At 42.1% G+C, this 20,260-nt stretch overlaps 1 protein-coding gene across 7 annotated transcripts in view; it reads right to left on the bottom strand.

The window, feature by feature from the left end:
- P4HA1 (prolyl 4-hydroxylase subunit alpha 1) overlaps positions 1 to 20,260 on the bottom strand; it is a 63,917-nt gene that overhangs the window by 14,552 nt on the left and 29,105 nt on the right. For 5 of the 7 annotated variants that reach the window (XM_029059786.2, XM_029059788.2, XM_039911508.1 and 2 more), the window contains 5 exons: positions 14,216 to 14,353; positions 10,814 to 11,053; positions 8,001 to 8,206; positions 5,177 to 5,353; positions 2,426 to 2,496 (listed from right to left, as the gene is read on the bottom strand). In XM_029059786.2, coding sequence (XP_028915619.1) covers positions 2,426 to 2,496; positions 5,177 to 5,353; positions 8,001 to 8,206; positions 10,814 to 11,053; positions 14,216 to 14,353 — 832 coding nt within the window. Of the gene's footprint in view, positions 1 to 2,425; positions 2,497 to 3,589; positions 3,661 to 5,176; positions 5,354 to 8,000; positions 8,207 to 10,813; positions 11,054 to 14,215; positions 14,354 to 20,260 lie in introns of all 7 variants that reach the window. The other 2 variants (XM_039911509.1, XM_039911507.1) reach the window with 1 other exon arrangement.

Here is a 20,260-nt window from a genome sequence, read left to right as displayed (position 1 = left end):
TAAAATGGGGCGGGGGGGGGGGGGGGGGGGTGGCGAATGAAGTCGGTTCTCTGTTTTTCTAGCCATGATTTATTTGAAATCACTAGCTATGAAGTCAGAGGACCCTGAAAGAAGACTATTTCCTCAAAAACCCTACTGCATGTAGCTTTGGAAAAAAATTCCATGAAAAAACAACACCCCATTCATTCCAATTTTTAGTCTAGCAATTCTGTGGATTTAGTGAGGACTCCTGAATCTCTCTATGACATCACAGTGCTGTGATGCTATTAGCATGCTCAAAACAACAATCTCCAGATTTAACTAATAAAGTCAAACTTCTGTCAGGGAGCCTGCATTTCCTTATTTTATGATATTCTGGATATGAAAGAATGCTGCCAAAGGGCCTGGAGTATAAAAGCATTCCAGGATTTAGGAACTATTAAAATCTGTGTTACACAAAAGCTTCAATTCAGAAAGATACATTTTTACAGCCACACACACTTTCTAAAATTAGTTACTGCGAAATTTTTAGTCTCTAACACATTTAATGGCATTTTCTCTCATATTGCCCCAAAGTTAAAGTATGTTATGATAAATCCAAGCCATCAGTGAGTGTTTTTTTTCAAAAATGTATTTGCTTGATGGAGAAAGTACTCCTACAAAGAAAACTATGTTAATACGTCACGGGTGTGTGGCTTTCTGCCAATAAAAGCAAAGGAATGCTACATTACGCTTTCACAGTCAGCCTTCCCTAACACAGTTGGACCTATATATTGCAGAAGAGTTATAAAGAGCTCCCTTTAGTTAAATTGGCTATTTTTCCACAGTTGGAAGTGCAGTGACTACCCACTCACTTTCAAATGAAGGACACGATGTTCACAGTCTCAAATATATTCGGGTTCCTCCTACTTTTCCCCCGGGACTGAGGCCCCTTCTGCTATGAAAGGCTGTCACTCCCCTCTGTTTTTCAGGGAGCAGGAGGGATGAACCCACCTCTCCAACCCTGGTGCCTCATTCTACCAGAGATCAATCTTACTGATCTAGACTGTGAGCTTGTTGTGGGCAAGGACTGCCACTCTTTACTGCTATAATGTACTGCCCCAAACACTTAGGTGTAGTGTTCTGCACACAGTAAGTGCTTAATAAATGCGACTGAATGAATGATCTTCCCAGAGTAGCAGAGACTAATCTGCTCAGGACTTTGTCTACATGTATTTTCCTATGCCTTTTGTCCAAAATCCTCAATATTTTGTTGATCTTGGACTCATGGGATTCATTAAATAGTATTTATTGAACACTTACTATGTGCAGAGCACTGTACAAAGCGCTTGGAATGTACAATTCGGCAACAGATGGAGACAATCCTGCCCATTGATGGGCTTACAGTCTAATTGGGATGTGCACTAATGAGAAGACTGGACTTCTGAACAAAATTTATCATTTGCTTCCTAAATTAGAGGCCTTCTGCTAGTCGAGGCCAGTGCGGAGACTTTAATAATAATAAACTACTGTGGTATTTAAGTGCTTACTAAATGTCAAACACTGTTTTAAGCGCCGGGGCCAGATCATCAGGTCCCACATGGGGCTCATGTTCTAGGTAAGAGGGAGAACAAGTATTGAATCCCCATTTTACAGATGAGGGGACTGAGGGGCCTAGAGAAGTTAAATGACTCGCCCATGCTTACACATCAACTAAGTGGCAGAGGTGGAATTAGAACTCAGGTCCTCTGGTTCCCAGGCCCGTGCTCTTTCCACTAGGCATACGGCTTCTCTATTTCAATTGCCAAAAATTGGGCTTCCCTGGATGGAAGGGCATTTCTAAATTCAGAATACATTCAAATTAAAGCATCTCAGATACACAGGGGCAGAAGTTGGTGAAGGAGAAGGGACTGGTGCTGCCAAGTTGGGGAAGGGGAAGACTAAACAGGCAGAGAACCGCGTTAACCCCGTGGGACTGGAATTGATGCTCTCATTTTCTTATCCACTCTCCATTCGAAAGGGGCAAAGAGGTTACATTATAGATAGACAATTAGAGGTAGAGGAAAGAAGAAATCAACTGAAGCAGAAAGAAGAGTTTTCTAACAAACAGCTTCAAACCCATTCCCCACTGTGATAGTCAGAAAAACCTCATCCTTTACCTAATTTTAGTCAACTGGAAAATTGGGTTTGGTAGAAGGAATATCATCTTCTAGATGATTTTCCAGAAAGCACCTATTCTGCATGAGCAAGAAGCCGGCCCTATTGAATCTCTTTAGCAAGCAGCAGCGTTCTTGGCTAGGACTTTATTCTACTTCAGGGCATTATTTCAGCCAAGGAGAGAATGATATTAATTTCCCTCATTTTGACCCCCAATTTACAAGAAGGGTAAGAGTAAATTTAAAGAGCAAAACCAGGCAGGAGAAGCAAGAGACTTCCTAAGTGCAGGTGGACTGTTTCCCCCCCTTACCTCTTTGAGACTCTGTACTGCGCTGTGGTCAGTTTTCCAGTCTCAGGGTCATGTACTGTAGCCCGGCTCAGCTACAAAAAGAGAAAGGACAAGGGCTTACTCTGGAGCAAGGCAGCTGATTATTTTTTTTTCCTTTTTTGCCAAGCCACAGGTGATTGAAAGGGTTCCGATTGGTCTGGATGGTATGCAACGCTCTCAATTCGGCATTTAGAAAGGTAGCAGCCACTTCCAAATCAAGGAGAATTGGGTGGATAGATTTGGTTGCTGATTGATTGTCCTTTCACTTTTTAAAAGAAAGTCACTTGAAGCTTTTTGTAAAGGATTTCTAGCACTGAGTTTCACAGGAACGTCCTCAGGCTGGGAAGTTCAACGTTCCTTTCCCTTTTGGATTGGTTCTATGGTGGGATCGATACTTTGATTTTCCACAAAGAGAAACAGAATTAGTTCAACAGATGTTTTTTTTAAAGAGGTGCAATCTGATTAAACCTTTCCAAGCCTTGCTAGAGAAGAAGAAACAGGAACTTGAGTTCACAAGCTACAGCACTTGTGAGATGGAACTTAAAAAGCATTTTCTTTTCATTCCATGTTTGAGTCAGCAGATTTTTTATATTTTTTTTTTTATTACAAACTCACACAGGAGGAATACAGATTATCTTGGACAATGCTATTTGATATGACTGATGAAACAAATCTTTCTGCATGCCGACAGAATAAGTCAGGCAGGAGAATATGAATCCACTGCAGCACTGATGAATGTGACAGACCTACATAAACAACTGAGGCTGCCAGATTTATCCAGGCCTTTTCTTTAGCAAGCATCAGCATGGAACAGGAGAAAAAAAAAAAGGCAGGCATCAGGGCATTTTCAGTGAGTTTTTGTGTTAAAAAAATTGAAAAAATGGGCTTTTTGTGATGCTCTGTATAAAGAGATATGAGATTAAAATGAGGAAAAAAACAAAACTTCCAGTTAATGGGGAAAAACCTGTGAAACACAGAGATAGCTTCAGTTATCTGTGCATATTCAAGTGACAGCAACTTGAGCTGGAGACCACAAACTCTAAAACTGTCTTTACGATGACCTTTTCCCCCTGAATGAGCAAAATACCTGTGGAATGTACAAAATACTCATTACAGGGCAGTATATGCGGTGTGTACATCTCTTACCTTTTGCTAATTCTGTAATGTGCCGTCTCCAAGACTCCTGTTATTGGGTTTGAAATGGTGGCTCGCCTCAGCTGTGAAGCCAACCATCAAAATATTTGCATTACAAAATAAAAATTGCATCACATTCATCCGACCAGTCAGAATCCTGGAGTGTGAGGGGGTTGGCGAGTAGACAAAGGGGACAGGAAATCCACATTTCCACCTTTGAGTACCGAGAAATGTTTTCCTTCCGGATGAGGGAATCTGAAATCTTTTGGGATAAATGAGTTTCTCCGAACACTGCCTTATATGGAGAGGGAGTACTCAATGTATAGGGGAGCCTATTTTCTGCTACAAAAAGTGGCTACTTGAGGATATTGAGCAGGAAGTCCAAAACAAGAAACTCCTCAGAAAAAGAGAGACTCAAGCTGAGCATTCAGATACCAAAGCCCAGGTTTAGAAATGCCTGAGAGTAGGGAAAGCACAGACTAAAAGGTCTCCTGTACGACCATCACAACAGGATGCAAGTTAAATTACCCTGCATCGGCCTTGATTTATTTTAACCCCAGCTGGTCACAAAGAGTATTTATGAAATACCTCCTCTGTGCAGAGCTTTATAGTCAATATCCTGAATACCTTTGGAAATTGAAATGTACCAACCTCTTTTCTGGACTCTTTATATAACCCAGCAATTCTTTAATAGGAAAGCAGAGTCAGCACCGACAAAAATTGTTATTGGGCTGCAGAATAGCTTTGGAGAAAGCTATAAGTGATATAGCTTCAACTGCAGAGCACAAAGATTAAGTGCCAGAGTCATTATATCATTTTAGACCACTCTTTTCACACTGCTTCTCTTCTGGAAACCCCAGAGTACTAACCTGTTTAATTCTGAGATAAGGTTTCAGGCCATTCACACTTTTCTTTTAACTTAAAATCTCTCTTCCCCACCGCCCCTCCCCACTTTCAACTGGCATTCAGATGACAAAATACTACCACTGAGACCAAAAGCAGTGAATAGGCCACACATGCACATATCCAGGTGATCTTTCACTTCAATAATCACGTCCACAGTTTCGTGGGTTCACCGTATATGTGATTATAAGATTAAGATCAGTGAAATGAAAAGCAAGCAAAAGACATTGGGGCCAAAATGTAACAGGCTGTCACTGATGCTATCTTCCTCCCTACTTCCCAGAAACAGAGGAAGTGAGATGAAATTTCAGCTTTGCTGCAATTACAGGATTCCAGAACCTCCAAGACTTCAAATTCCAAGATTTCTGAGAGTACCAGCTCTGCTTTCCACAACGATACAGATGAGACCCAATTATAATATAGGTCACCAACTGTTGGCAACCCACTGAAATAAGAGACCAAAATAAATGTTAGTAAAATAGTTGGGTCATCTGCCAATATTTTTGTTCTTTGTAGGCCATCCAATATCCCAAGTTCTTAAGAATAGGCAATATTGGAGGTCAGTTTATTACTGATGAGCATTAAGAGGAAAAGCTGCTGAATAAATTATGAAATTTCCCAAGCGAGATATAATAATATAAGCTCATGTAAACGTGACACGATCTTTAAGATTAAGAATAAATGAACATTCTTTACCCTTGGCTTTGCTAGATCTTTGACTGTTTCTATTTCTGCATCAGAAATTATTTCGTGGTAACGAACGATGCGAGGTTTGTCCCACTCATCCTCTTGCTTGGCAGGAGCCAGAATGAATTTGGGATTTCGGTTTCCATCATGATAGCGGCAAAATAGTCTCTTCTGTCTCCTCGGAGTCTGAAAACAAAGTAGGAAAAAGGGGAAGAGGACAGCAAGGAAAAAAAACATTCAATGAGTAGGTAAGAGTAAGTCAAAACAAGGGGCTTCTTCCATAATGATGAGTTAGCCCTTTTTCTGGGAGTACCCAGAGCCAACGTTCAGCACATCAGGAAAATAGTAGAGTCTTTGTCTTAGAGTTGAGAAGCAGCATGGCCTAGTGGAAAGAGCATGGGCTTGGGAGTCAGAGGATCTGGGTTCTAATCCACCATTTGTCTTCTGTGTGACTTTGGACAAGTCGTTTCACTTCTGTGCCTCAGTTTCCTCATCAGAAAAATGGGGATTAAATCCTCCTCCCTCTTACTTAGACAATGAGCCACAAGTGGGACAGGAACTGTATCCAACCTAAATATCTTGTATCTACTCCAGCACTTAGTACAGTGCTTGGCACACAGTAAGTGCTTAACAAATACCATTAAAACAAAGTTGGAGGACTTAGGAAGTCATGCCTAACTAAAATTTGATCCTGTTTCTATTGTAAGAGAAGGAGGTCTCAAACACTGACAAGCAAAAAGCACAATAACTTTTCTTCATATTCAACAAACTTGGTCTTCAAGATGGAACTCCTGTTCTCCCTCTTCTTCCGCAAATTGCTTTACCAAAGCAAATTCAGATGTTAAATATCTGAAAGAAACTGAGAGCTTATTTTATCTTCATTCAACTAGCCCAAGAATTCCCAGGTATGTCTACCAGCTTCACAGTCCATCAAATAATCAACCAAATAACTACAAGCAAGATTTCTGAAGTCTGGAAAGATTGAGAGAGAAAAATTACCATTACCAATCCAGACTCTCCACATAGTGAAGTGATATAACAATAGGCTACAGAAAGAATGGCTCTGAAAATACAAGAGAAACTTCAAAAATATGAGGAAGGTAATTTTTTTAAAAGGTCATGTAAAAGCCAAGGATATTCAGGGGATGCAAAAATGAAATACCCCTTTTGATCAACCACGGGCTATGTTAACTAATGTCCTGCTTTAGCCAGCGGGGAGCTGGCCTGCAGATCTGGCATATAATTGAAGCTAGGATGATTGCCAGTTTCCCTTTAACCATATTAACTCACACATGCTGAAGTAAATGTATTACATGCCAAGTAAAAGTATTCCCCACTTCACTTCTGTTCCCGGGTCAAACCTCTAGATCTCAATCCTCCTGGTCAGGTATATTTGAACACAAATCGGATTCTGCTGAGGGCATGGGGGAAGACAAGAGTCTTATCTTATTATTTGGGTAAAGGGCATGCATACACTTGATTCTCCAGAAGAGAATTTTTTTTTTCATAATAAGAATTAAAGGATTTGAAAAATAAGTTTGGGGAACAACAAAACAAAAACACCTAAAACAGAAAAAAAAACCCAGACAAAGTTTTCCTTTTCAAATGCTGAGAGCATGGAAGTGCCCCCAAATCATCACCTTTCACCAACTATAGGAAGAGTCAAACTTCCTGACTGTGGGAGCCACAAAACATTGTCTTCAGATACTTGAGAGCCATGAGATTTCCAAAACACAGGTGGGATGGCTGGGTGAGTATACTTTAGAAGTGATTCCACTCCTAAACCCAAAGGCCAGTTTATTTCTACTACATATGCCCTTGTGATTAAAAAAAATAAATACCAATAATAATGATCTTATAATAGGTGACTGGGGGGTGGGAGAACAGAGCTTGTTTGAGAACCACAGGACATGTTCTGAAGAAGCTACTTTGCTTAGTGGGCATATTTCCTGAGAGCACCAATCAGCATAACTTAACTGTAGTTCTCAAGTCATTTGAAGCTCTGTGGCAGTTAATTTGCAAATATGGTGGATATGCCATTAAACCAAGTAATGAAGCTTAGAGAAAGAATGCGCAGGCCAGGCTCCTTAGGTGGGAGTCTGTATTTTGTTTAATATGGATCTGGAAACAGAGCTAAACTAATATCTAACCCAACAGATTAGCTAAAATGAACAGAGAAACTGTCAACATAGATTGTGTATTTTAAGAGTCAACTGGAATATTTCAAGTTTAGATAACTGTATTAGATCTTTCAAAAATATGAAAAAGCAGAATTCTCCCACCTATTTGAACCGTGGATAGAATTTTAAAATTTAAAACAAACCAACAAAAAAACTCAATGCAGAGCAAACTCTTCAGTGTCCTTGTTTCGAGGGACAGAGGCCAAAAGAGTCAAGATTAACAAACTGAGACAGATTCCTCCTCCCCAAAGCATTTTGTTTTGTAAAATTAGGAAGCCAAATAGGCCTTACAGGTTGCTACTTACTGACATTTGGTCCAAACTAACCTAGTACAAGGAACCCCCACTCCACTTAGTTTGAAAAATTTTAGTACTGGTGCTTCCTGTTCAATACCAAATCTGAAAACCTGGTTCAATAAAGGCTATTTGCCATCCATTTGAAAAGTCTCCTCTGAAGTATTCAGGAATGAACAGCTCTAGTCTCCCCAACATGGCACAGCAGCTTCACAATCTCAACAGCTGCCAAGCAGATTCAAATCCTCATTTTCCTTCAAAGGCACCAGTGGATCCTAGGCCACCCACCACTTCCTCAACAATGGCATTTAAAGTAGGGATGCATTTCTAAAGAAATTTAAATTAGCCATTCCACTTTACCATTTTGATACCTTCCCCTCGGCACAGCATTTCATATTTCCGCCTTTCTGGCAGGTAATCCTTGACCCGCCCCTTTTTCTTAGGAGTGGTTTCTTGCTCAGGCTGGTCATCTGAAGTTTGGGGAGTGGATTTATTGGCATCTTTTTCTTTAGCCATTATATACTCAAAATACTTCAGGTTACCATTGGCTCTCTGATGCTCAGCATCTATTGGGAGGAAAGGGAAGAAAAAAGCCACAAGCTAATCTAAAGCTGCTCAGGAATCATAATGTGGCGATATAAATAGAACCATTCACTTAAGGGTAGCAATTACTGCTTCTGTTTTGAGATCTTACTCATGAGCCTACAGGATATTGTTAGATGTGGATGTTAAGAATTGAAAGTTACAAGAGACATCTTGGTTGTAACTGCTGAAGGAAATGGTTTTTAAGGCTTAAAAGAGGAACTGCGTAGGGAAGGGAGTTCCAAAACAACTACCACAGACAAATTAAGATAGAGAACTGGGACTACTGCCAGTAGCTCAGGAAGATGTCACATCTCAATATTCCACATGAAAGGAATTAAGAGTGTAGCTTTAACTAGATCCCCTCGCAACGAAGTTGGGAACCGCTTACTCTTTTACAAATGGAGAAATGTTCTCCTCTTTAAAAATTCAACTGCATGGCAGTTGTTTGATGGCAAATATTGCTCTACACAACCCAAAGGACATGAATTTAAATGTCCTTTAAGATTTGGGAAAATGAAATCAATAAATTATCAAAAGAGTACTGTTTTCCTCACAGAAACCGGCTCCAGGATTCACAGAGGCTGAGTTGACCTTCAGTGAAAATTGTCATTATATTAACCGAAGGTTGTGGGCAAACCATCTCCCTCAACCCTCAAGCCTACTAGAATTCCTCATTTACTCTTTGGGTAGTTCTCAGAATCACGTGGGATTATACCACCCCTCCAAAAATCACTCATTACCCTTCAGCTACTAGGCTTCTCTGAGATGGTTCTATTGCTAGTGTCACCTTTTGTATGTTATGCTTCTGTTGTCATTCAATCGATGCTATTATTCAATCCCCCATTAGATTTAAAGGTAAAGAATATTTCATCCACAGCATTCTACCACAATGGAAATACTGTTGAGCAAAATTGACATGGCACAGATTTGTGGATCTCCACCACCCAAAGACACCTCAGAAAATACGAGGTCCAGTAAGATTATTAGCGCCAGGGTTACAGATCAATTTTCACTGTGCCATACAACAGATAAGGGGCTGCAACTTAAAATAATAATATTTGAGGTATTAACTTTGTTTTTCCTTTAAAGATACCAATATTGATTTGGTAGCTCAAATTTGGGAGCCAATTGGGTCTTCCTTTCCTGATACTGTTAATAAGATTCATAATGACCATTTCTTTCAAGAGATATTATTCTGTCGATCGTATTTGAGCACTCATTGTGTATAGAACACTGTAGTTAGTACTTGGGAGAGTACAATATAGACATGATCCCTGCTCACAAGGAGCTTGCAGTCTAGAAGGGGAGACAGATATTAAAATACATAGGTTACCGATATGTACGTAAGTGTTTGGGGCTGAGGGTGGGCTGAATAAAAGGGTACAAATCCAAGGGCCAGGGTGACAGAGAAAGGGGAGGGAAAAGAAGAATTAAGGGCTTAGTTGGGGAAGGCCTTTTGGAGATGTGTTTATTAAAAGCTTTGAAGGTGGGGAGAGTGATAGTCTGTTGCATATGAAGGTGGAGAGAGATGCAGGCCAGAGGTAGGAGGTGGGAAAGGGATCGGTAGCAAAAAAGAGGAAATTGAGTTGTACTGAGTAGGTTGGTGTTGTGAGGAGCAAATTGAGTGTGCTGGTTGTGTAGTATGAAGTCAGCAAGGTAAGGAAGGAGGGGACAAGGTGATTGAGTGCTTTAAAGCCAGTGGTAAGGAATTCCAATTTGATGCTGAGGTGGATGAGTAGTCATTGGAGAAACAAGGACTGAACTTTTCTTTGAAAAATGATCCGGGCAGCAGAGTGAAGTATAGACTGGAGCGGGGAGAGACAGGGAGCAGATAATTCAGCTGCGAGGCTGATGTAGTAGTCAAGGCAGGTTAAGATAAGTGCGTGAATCAATATGGTAGTTTGGATAGATGAAAAAAGCTGGATTTTAGTGATGCTGTGAAGGTGGAAACGACAGGATTTGGTGGTAGACTGAATATGTAGGTTGAATGAGAGGTAAGTGGAGGATAATGCCAAGGTTACAGGCTTGTGACACAGGGAGGATGGTGGTGCTGTCCACAGTGACAGGAAAGTCAGGGGGAAGACAGGGTTTCACTAGGAATATGAAGAGCACGGTTTTGGACATGTTAAATTGAGGGATCGGCAGGATATTCAAGTAGAAGTGTCCTGAAGGCAGGAGGAAATATATGACTGCACAGAAATTGAAAGATCAAGGAATCATCCACACAGAGATGGTAGTTGGGTGGGAGGAGAGGGGGAGCGCCCCCCCCCCCCCCCCAGTAGGCTTTCAATTTTCAAGTAATTTAAGAAGACTAACAAGTTTCAAATTGGGATCATTTTTCACTTATGCAAAAAAGCCAAACACTTAGATTCTAAAATTCTTGAAAAAAAAATACAGGTGCTCCAAAAACCTTAAATACAGCAATGAAGTTCAGCTTTGTCAGAAGACCATGCAATCTTTTGATATTCCCCCCAAACAAAAGAGAGATGGAGAGGTTCTTCTGGTTCAACATGAACTAAGCAGTTCCTTTTTTGGCTTTTTCTTTTTTAATTTAAACTAAATTAGAGCCTTAGGCATCTGTAGCTTACCCAGTTCAAGAAGCCTCTTGGTGAGCATTAGTGCTTTATCCACATCCCCTTGTTGGTACACAGCATAGCTCAGATAATCTAGAATTGAGACTTTGTCAATGGTCGACACCTCTCCATCATCCAGCTGCCTCAGAGCTTGCTCCATCCACAGTTCTGTATGGTAATAATCTGCTTCAGTATAAGCTATCTTGCCCAACTCAAAGCAGTCTTCAGCTGTTAGAAAAGACTTGTGGATTACACCTAGAGAAGCAAAACAAGACGGGTTCGGGACAATTCAATGATGTGAATTGGACATTTTTCTATTATACACATTTCTTTTAAAATGCCAAGTTGTTCGGTAGGCCCTTGTCACAAATGCCCCTGAAGTGGAATCTATTAGTTTCATCCTTTTTAGTCACAGGCAGGAAACGTCACACAGTGTAAAAGAAATCTGTGAATTCAAATTTGGCCACCAAGTTAGATTTCTAATCCAAATGGTTAGATCTGTTATTCGCATCCATCTTAATACAACAGCGAGGAAGCACACAAATGTAACTAGCATTTACTTGTGCTAGTTCCTGAAATAACTTTCCAAAAAGGAGGCCCTGATAGATGTCCTTCTCAAAATGAGAGCTCTACACACTAAATTACAGGATAACCTTCCTGTCACCGTACCACAATACTTATCAAAGACAGATGCTGTGCATAAGGATCACTGAAAAAGAGAAGAGGCAAAATTGGTCACAACGCAAAAGCTATGACAAGCTCATACCAGAATGTGACATCTGCTAAGGGAGAAATTCAAAGAAAGAAAGAGACTGCGCACGGAGAAAGTAGGCTGCCAAAAATAAGAATGCAAAATGAGTAGCCCGAATTTTCCATCAGGCAATCAAGAATATCTGCCTAGGAACCTTAGCTGCCTAGTGGTGTTGCAGAAAGGGCTGGAAAGAAAAGTTTGGAGACTCTTTAAGATCACCTGACTACCGTCTCAAAAATCTGGTTTTCTGAACTTATTGAGAGATCATGTACCAAGAGTTCTTAAATCAACCAAGCTAGGATTTGATCAAAATATATGAAAATCTCATTTTTATGTTCTATCAATATCCCCATCCACTGGTAGGAGACTAAAAAAGGAAAAGATGATCACATTTAATAAAGGCTAGAAATGAATTTCAGTTACATAAGCTAGCAAGAAGAAATGTTTAGCACGGAGAACTCAGAAATAATTCTGCCAATATTGAAGCTTTCTGAACATTAACTGACCAGTAAAGCTCCACTTCCTAATAGGCTTTTGGAGTGCACAAAGAAATAGTCCTACGTGAACCAAAAATCTAACAGGTCCAACAGACTACTCCTTTTTAAGAAAGTGGTAATGGTATTTATTAAGCACTGGGAAAGAATAAAAAGTGGCAATTTTAGACATGGTCCCTGTTCCTCAGAGGGCTCCAATTCTAAGGAGAAAGCAGTTTTAATATTCCCTTTGCATACATACACCAGGATGCTCTTTAGAAATGTGATAGATGGCTGATTTCTTGCAGAAAGTAGCAAGAACTTAACTTACTACCATCATGAACGTTACTCACATTCAATTTTTCTGAACCACTTAATCTTGCAGTGAAGCATTCAAAATTTTGGTATATGACAAAGTTACCAATTTCAAAGTTTCCAGTTGCCAATTTGGATTAGGGAAAAGAAAGGGAGTTCTTAGTGTAGAAAGAGAAAATACTAAATGTGTTCAAATGAAATAAAAAAAGCAGAGGTGAAGGGTCTAAAACGACACTGGCCAGACCCAATTCCCAGCATCTGGGCTGGGGGATGGCATCCCCAGCCACTCTGCTGGGCAAGCCTCACCCACAGTCCTTTTCTCAATTAAGTAAACAACTCAAAATCCTTTTTTCTAGAAAAAGCCAAACACCAAAGTGCAAGAGAGATTGCTAGGTTAAGAGTCCCTAATGAGGTCTTGCTCAAGCGTATGGTTCTTGCTAAACTTTTATTCTGCCATTTCCCTTATCTGTAATTTATTTAAATGTCTGTTTCCCACCAGAATGTAAACTCCTTGAGGGCAGGAATTAGGTCTACCAACTCTACTGTACTATACTCTCCCAAGTGCTTAGTACAGTGCCTTGCACACAGTAAGCACTCAATAAATAACGTTGACCGACAGAGAAAATCATATGCTTCCCTGTGACTTTCTGCATCAAACAAATACCTCCACAGTTGGTTCCAAGGATCTCCACTGTCTAGCCCCACCTTATCTATCTGTTCTCTTTACCTGTTATTCCCCAACTTGTTGTCTTCATTCCTCTCAAGCCAACCTTCTAGCTGTACCTCCCCCTCAACTCTCCCACCTCCATCCCCTTGCACACGTCATTTTCCCCAGCTTGCTATTCTTTTCAGAGAGGCCACAGCTCTCCCCATAATTCAAAACTTCTCCTAAAAATCTCACATCCTCCAGCAAGCCTTCCCGAATTAATCTCCCAGCAGCCTAAATCATACCTCTGTTACCAACTCTAGCATTTATTAATTTTTTATACTTTCGGCCTCATTTATTTTGAACCCTCTAGTTGTACAGATTTTTATGTTTGCCGACTCCATTACAGTGTACATTTTTGTTGGCAGAAAATGTGTCAGTTCTTAATTCACTACTTCCCAAGCATCTACTACAGTACACTGCGAGTGTTCAATAGATATAAGTATTGCTAGAATGAAGGATGCTATACTTTTCATCAGTGGATTCAAAGAATTCCCGAACCATGTCATATGATTAAGATTGTTGAGCAGTTTGGATATCTCTGTTCTAGATGCTAACCTGCATAACCTCTGCAGTTGTCTTACTGGTTTTGCTAGGAACTAAAGGCTAGTTAAAACAAGAAACAATAGTTATCCAAAAAACAACCTTGCAATTTGAATGTGTTAGTTTGCATATTATAATCATTTCAAGGTGGCAATGTAGACATCAGGGGTGGCAAAAGCTGAGACTCCATATCACAGGATCAGCTAGCAGCCAATCATGACAAACAGCAGCAAAAAGCAGGATGCCCGGAACAATGCCAAACCCTTGAAAAGCATAATTATGAATATCCGCCACATGTTTCTCACTATAGTATGAAAGAACTTCCGATAACGTGCTCTGTATGTGAAACTATTAATGGATTTTCTGGAGCTAAAAAACTAAGAATGGGTACCAGTAAATTTTTATTCTCACCTCCTCGCCCCCTTATTCCCACTACGATAATTTACTGCAGCAATTATTTGGCTGTTTAGCTATATGTTAACAGTTGGTCCATTAAAGTCAGTGTTAAAAGTAAGTGGCTCTCTTGCCCTCAGCACTACTACAACACTGTTTTTCACAACTCTCATATTAATGGACAGGGCAGATTAGCCAGGGGTCAGACATTTTGAGGAAGCATAAACTCATTTTACCTGGAAGATTACCCTTTGAGATGGTATCTGTATCCAAATTGTAAGTGTCCTGGAGTCGGAGCAAAGCTTTGGCTGCCCCAGTCTGATCTTCATCATTTGGGAAATACTGTCTCTGAATGGTCAGGTTGGAGATGAATCCTTGGAAGAAAAAACATGAAGGCAGTCATGTCCAATGCCCTAAGCAGTTTTTACATATCCAAATCTAACATTACATCAGAAAAGAAGGCTTTGTTTGTATTGTTTTTTTTTTTAAAAAAAAGGAGGGGTGGTGGTTTCCACTCTTCTCCTGAAGTATTTGATAGGTAATTAAAGTAAATGAATTGAAAAAATGATTCAGTACCAAAAAAGAAAACCTACAAGAACATTTAACACAGTCCAAGAAGTTTTGGATTTATTTCTGCTGTATAATAGTTGTGCCCAGGATTAAGAGGGAACGATATTTGAGATGCTAAGAGAGAAACTAGCACGATCCCATGGAAGCAGCGTGGCCTAGTGGAAACAGCTCAGACTTGAGAGTCAAAGGACCTGGGTTCTAATCATGGCTCTGCCAACTGGTTGCTGTGTCATCTTGGGCAAGTCACTTAACTTCTCTGTACTCAGTTTCCTCATATGTAAAATAGGGATTCAATGCTACTCCCTCCTAGTAGGACAGAAACTGTGTCCAACTTGGTAAAGCCTGTATCTACCCCAGGGTTTAAAACAGTGACTGACACAGAATAACTGCTTAAGAAATACCATGAACACCACCACCAAAAATTCATTCATTCAATAGTATTTATTGAGCGCTTACTATGTGCAGAGCACTGTACTTAGCGCTTGGGATGAACAAGTCGGCAACAGATAGAGACAGTCCCTGCCGTTTGATGGGCTTACAGTCTAATTGGGGGAGACGGACAGACAAGAACAATGGCAATAAACAGCGTCAAGGGGAAGAACATCTCATAAAAACAATGGCAACTAAATAGAATCAAGGCAATGTACAATTCGTTAACAAAATAAATAGGGTAACGAAAATACATACAGTTGAGCGGACGAGTACAGTGCTGTGGGGATGGGAAGGGAGAGGTGGAGGAGCAGAGGGAAAAGGGGAAAATGAGGCTTTAGCTGCGGAGAGGTAAAGGGGGGATGGCAGAGGGAGTAGAGGGAGAAGAGGAGCTCAGTCTGGGAACGCCTCTTGGAGGAGGTGATTTTTAAGTAGGGTTTTGAAGAGGGAAAGAAAATCAGTTTGGCGGAGGTGAGGAGGGAGGGCGTTCCAGGACCGCGGGAGGACGTGACCCGGGGGTCGACGGCGGGATAGGCGAGACCGAGGGACGGCGAGGAGGTGGGCGGCAGAGGAGCGGAGCGTGCGGGGTGAGCGGTAGAAAGAGAGAAGGGAGGAGAGGTAGGAAGGGGCAAGGTGATGGAGAGCCTCGAAGCCTAGAGTGAGGAGTTTTTGTTTGGAGCGGAGGTCGATAGGCAACCACTGGAGTTGTTTAAGAAGGGGAGTGACATGCCCAGATCGTTTCTGCAGGAAGATGAGCCGGGCAGCGGAGTGAAGAATAGACCGGAGCGGGGCGAGAGAGGAGGAAGGGAGGTCAGAGAGAAGGCTGACACAGTAGTCTAGCCGGGATATAACGAGAGCCCGTAATAGTAAGGTAGCCGTTTGGGTGGAGAGGAAAGGGCGGATCTTGGTGATATTGTAGAGGTGAAACTGGCAGGTCTTGGTAACGGATAGGATGTGTGGGGTGAACGAGAGGGACGAGTCAAGGATGACACCGAGATTGCGGGCCCGAGAGACGGGAAGGACGGTCGTGCCATCCACGGTGATAGAGAAGTCTGGGAGAGGACCGGGTTTGGGAGGGAAGATGAGGAGCTCAGTCTCGCTCATGTTGAGTTTTAGGTGGCGGGCCGACATCCAGGTGGAGACGTCCCGGAGGCAGGAGGAAATGCGAGCCTGAAGGGAGAGGGAGAGGACAGGGGCGGAGATGTAGATCTGTGTGTCATCTGCGTAAAGATGGTAGTCGAAGCCGTGAGAGCGAATGAGTTCACCGAGGGATTGAGTGTAAATGGAGAACGGAAGAGGGCCAAGAACTGACCCTTGAGGAACTCCGACAGTTAAAGGATGGGAGGGGGAGGAGGCTCCAGCGAAGGAGACCGAGAATGATCGGCCAGAGAGGTAAGAGGAGAACCAGGAGAGGACAGAGTCCGTGAAGCCAAGGTGAGATAAGGTATGGAGGAGGAGGGGATGGTCGACAGTGTCAAAGGCAGCAGAGAGGTCAAGGAGGATTAGAATGGAGTAGGAGCCATTGGATTTGGCAAGAAGGAGGTCATGGGTGACCTTAGAGAGAGCAGTCTCGGTAGAGTGGAGGGGATGGAAGCCAGATTGGAGGGGGTCTAGGAGAGAATGGAAGTTAAGGAATTCTAGGCATCGATTGTAGACGACTCGTTCTAGGATTTTGGAAAGGAAGGGTAGTAGGGAGATAGGACGATAACTGGAGGGGGAAGTGGGGTCAAGAGCGGGTTTTTTTAGGATGGGGGAGACGTGGGCATGTTTGAAGGCAGAGGGGAAGGAGCCCTTGGAGATTGAGTGATTAAAAATAGAAGTTAAGGAAGGTAGGAGGGCAGGGGCGATGGTTTTAAGAAGGTGAGAGGGAATGGGGTCCGAGGCGCAGGTGGAGGGGGTGGCACTTGCGAGGAGGGAGGAGATCTCCTCTGAGGATACTGCAGGGAAGGATGGGAAAGTAGGGGAGGGCCAAAAACACCCTCCCCCCAGCCGCGGTCCTGGCCCCCACAAAAAAACTTCTGCAAGTGAACAAGATTGTTAATGATAAGCTTTAGGTCACCAAGATCTAGTACCAATAATTATCAGATAAGAGATATGTGCACCTATGGGGGGTGGGGAGAAGCCCTTCAACATCATTATTCACTCATTTGTATTTGAGCACTTACTGCAAAGCTGTGTACTAAGCGCTTGGGAGAGTAGAATGCAACAATAAAACAGACACATTCCCTGCCACAATGACCTTACAGTCTGGGGTCGGGGGGGAGACATTATATTAATTATAAGTTAATATAAATTATGTTACAAATATGTACATCCTAAGTGCTGTGGGAATGGGGAGGGTGGGAGAACATGTCAGGGCAATGCAGAAGGGAGTCGGAGAAGAGGAAAGCAGGGGGCTTAGTCACGGAAGACCTCTTGGAGGAGATGTGCCTTCAACAAGGCCTTGAAGTAGGGGGAGAGTAATCGTCTGTCAGATTTGAGGAGAGAGGGCGTTCCAGGTCAGAGGCAGGATGTGGGTGAGGAATGGCTGGTGAAACTGAGGCACAGTGAAAAGGTTAGCATCAGAGGAGTGAAATGCGCAGGTGGGGTTGTAGTAGGGGAGTAGCGAGGTGAGGTAGGAGGGGGCAAGATGATTGAGGGCTTTAAAGCCAATGGTGAGGAATTTTTGTCATTAATGTAAGCTTGTTGTGTGCAGAAAATGTGTCTGCCAACTCTGTCATATTGTACTCTCCCAAGCACTTAGTACAGTGCTCTGCACAGTCTAAGTACTCAATACCATTGATGATGATGAATACTGGAGACAGCGTGGAATTTATAGGAGAGTAGTTTTTAATTTATTTGCCTGTATTAAGTCTGATAAGAACATTTTCAAGTAGTTCTCAGCCCCTACTCTTTGCATAGTCCTGAACTAATGGACGTAAAGACTGTGGGAGGGGAAAAAAATATGATACATTATTACTATGGTATCCGTTAAGGCTATGTGTGAGGTCGATGCAAGTTCAATCAGGTTGGCCACAGTCCCTGTCTCACAATGGGTTTATAGTCTAGGTAAGTATGTTTATTAAGAATTAGGAAAAAGGTAACGAGAAACTCGTAATAAAAATAGAGGTAGTTTTTTTTCCCCTTTACTAAATACTATCGTAGAAGAGAGATGTGTATGGTCACAACTCTGAGAAAAATCAGTGCCCTATATCAGCCACCAGAGGGTCAAACATTTTGTAAAATGCATGATAGTGGTAGCTGAGAAATCTCAAAATGAAATGGATCCCTTTAATTAAACACCCAACTCCAGACATGTAAATTTTCCTTGGAAAGGTGACAGGAAGATATTAAAATGTTTTCCACAACCTGCTGAATTTTTTTTTTTTTTTTTAAAGAAGCTGGGATGAAATCTCTGTGATGTAAAGGAGAAAAAACCCCACTTAAAACTGCAGCCACCATCCCTAAAAAGAGAATCTCCATTTACATTTCAGTTGAAGGTCTACTTTATTTCTCAGGAGACCTTTTTCATAGAACACGCCTGGATGAAGTAGCACTGGGGAGGTTGACTCCACCCACAGCCTGACCTTGAAAGCCCCGGCAGGAATGGCTTCTTCACCTGGGGCAGGCTAGGGGTTTACTAGCTGAAACACCCGCTGCAGAGCAAGGCCTGAGGGGGCCCGCCTGGCAGCTCAGCCTCATTGGCTCCGGCGTCAGTAGGATGCTACCGGGTTAGAGCCTTGCCCCCTGGGGAGGGGTAGAGCCAAGACCTGGGACACATCTGTATGAATCCTCTCCGTGGCAGCCATAGGAAAAGGATTTAGATATAGCACAAAGAAGGTCACGGGGATCAGACAACTGCATTTATTAAGTTCTTACTGAGTGCAGACCACTGTAATAGAGTTTGGGAGGGTACTGTCTGCTGTGTGCAGAGAAGTGCACTCCACTTCTCTGTGCCTCGGTTCCCTCATCTGTAAAATGGGGATTGAGACTGAGAGCTCTATGTGGGACAGGGACCGGGTCCAACCCGATTTGCTTCATCTCCCCCAGCGCCTAGTACAGTGCCTGGCATATAGTCAGCACTTAAATACCATAATTATTAATTACTATAATTATAATCTGAGTAATATTAATAATGATGGTATTTGTTAAGCACTTACTATGTGCCAAGCACTGTTCTAAATGCTGGGGGAGATGAAGCAAATGGGGTAGATCTAAGATAATCAAGTTGTCCCATGTGGGGCTCACAGTCTTCATCCCCATTTTACAGATGCAGGAACTGAGGCCCAGACAAGTGAAGTGACTTGCCCAAAGTCGCACAGCTGACAAGTGGCAGAGCTGGGATTAGAACCCATGACCTCTGACTCCCAAGCCTGCACTCTTTCCACTAAGTCACGCTGCTTCTCTGTGTGTTCCCTGCCCACAAAGGGCTTACCTGAGAGGAGGGGTTGTTACAGGAAACCGGAGGCAGCAGAGTGGAAGAATGGGTCACTCTAGGCACTTTAGTAAGTGATTAACAAATACCATAATTATTATTATTATTGATGCCTCCCTTTAGCCGCTACATCTGGGGCATCTGTTTCACTTGGTCCCCAGTTACCACACGTTAGTAACGTATGCTACTTTAATGTTCTGATGCACTACTGTAATAGTTATTTACTTGGAGTTGGGTGGGTTGGTAAACTTGTTCGTTGATCACAGCCTACCTGCCCAGACAGTACCTTAAAATATTCCTCAAGCCTTGTATTTTTAATATCTGGGAATGGGAGGGGGGTAGGAGAAAAAAAAAAACACAACACAAGCCCCCTCCCCCAAAAAACTTCCTATAGCTCCTTTTCCTTTGTCCTATAAAAGAAGAAATGCGCCATCAGGCCTAACCCATTTAGTTTTTTTGACAGCAAAACCCTCATGGTTCTCATCACTTCCCTCCTGTACAGACCGTAATGATCCAGTCATCTCTTTTGGCTGTCTCAGTGCTATTAGTGTGGGTAGGCTGAATACACTAACGTCCTTTCATTTCGTTTTAAATAATAATGGTAGAGCAGAGTAAAATGTTATGGATCACATTTCGGGGTTAGTTTTTTGTTAAACAAACTTTACATGGTTTGAATGTAACAACCTTAACAGGCATATTTAACTCACCAAGACTTTCTACTCTGAATACTAGTGCATGGGGTGGGGACAGAAATCCATCAACGAAAATATATTCTATTTCTACAGTTTGTCCCCCTATTTGTTTAGCTCGCCCCCTCTTACCTTACCTCACTGATCTTCTACAGTTCACTTCACTCCTTCTAGATCTA

The sequence above is a fragment of the Ornithorhynchus anatinus genome, chromosome 3 (assembly GCF_004115215.2).
Source record: "Ornithorhynchus anatinus isolate Pmale09 chromosome 3, mOrnAna1.pri.v4, whole genome shotgun sequence".
Lineage (NCBI taxonomy): Eukaryota > Metazoa > Chordata > Mammalia > Monotremata > Ornithorhynchidae > Ornithorhynchus > Ornithorhynchus anatinus.
Note: the sequence above shows the minus strand (reverse complement) of the source record. Positions and strands in the feature narration are given on the sequence as shown.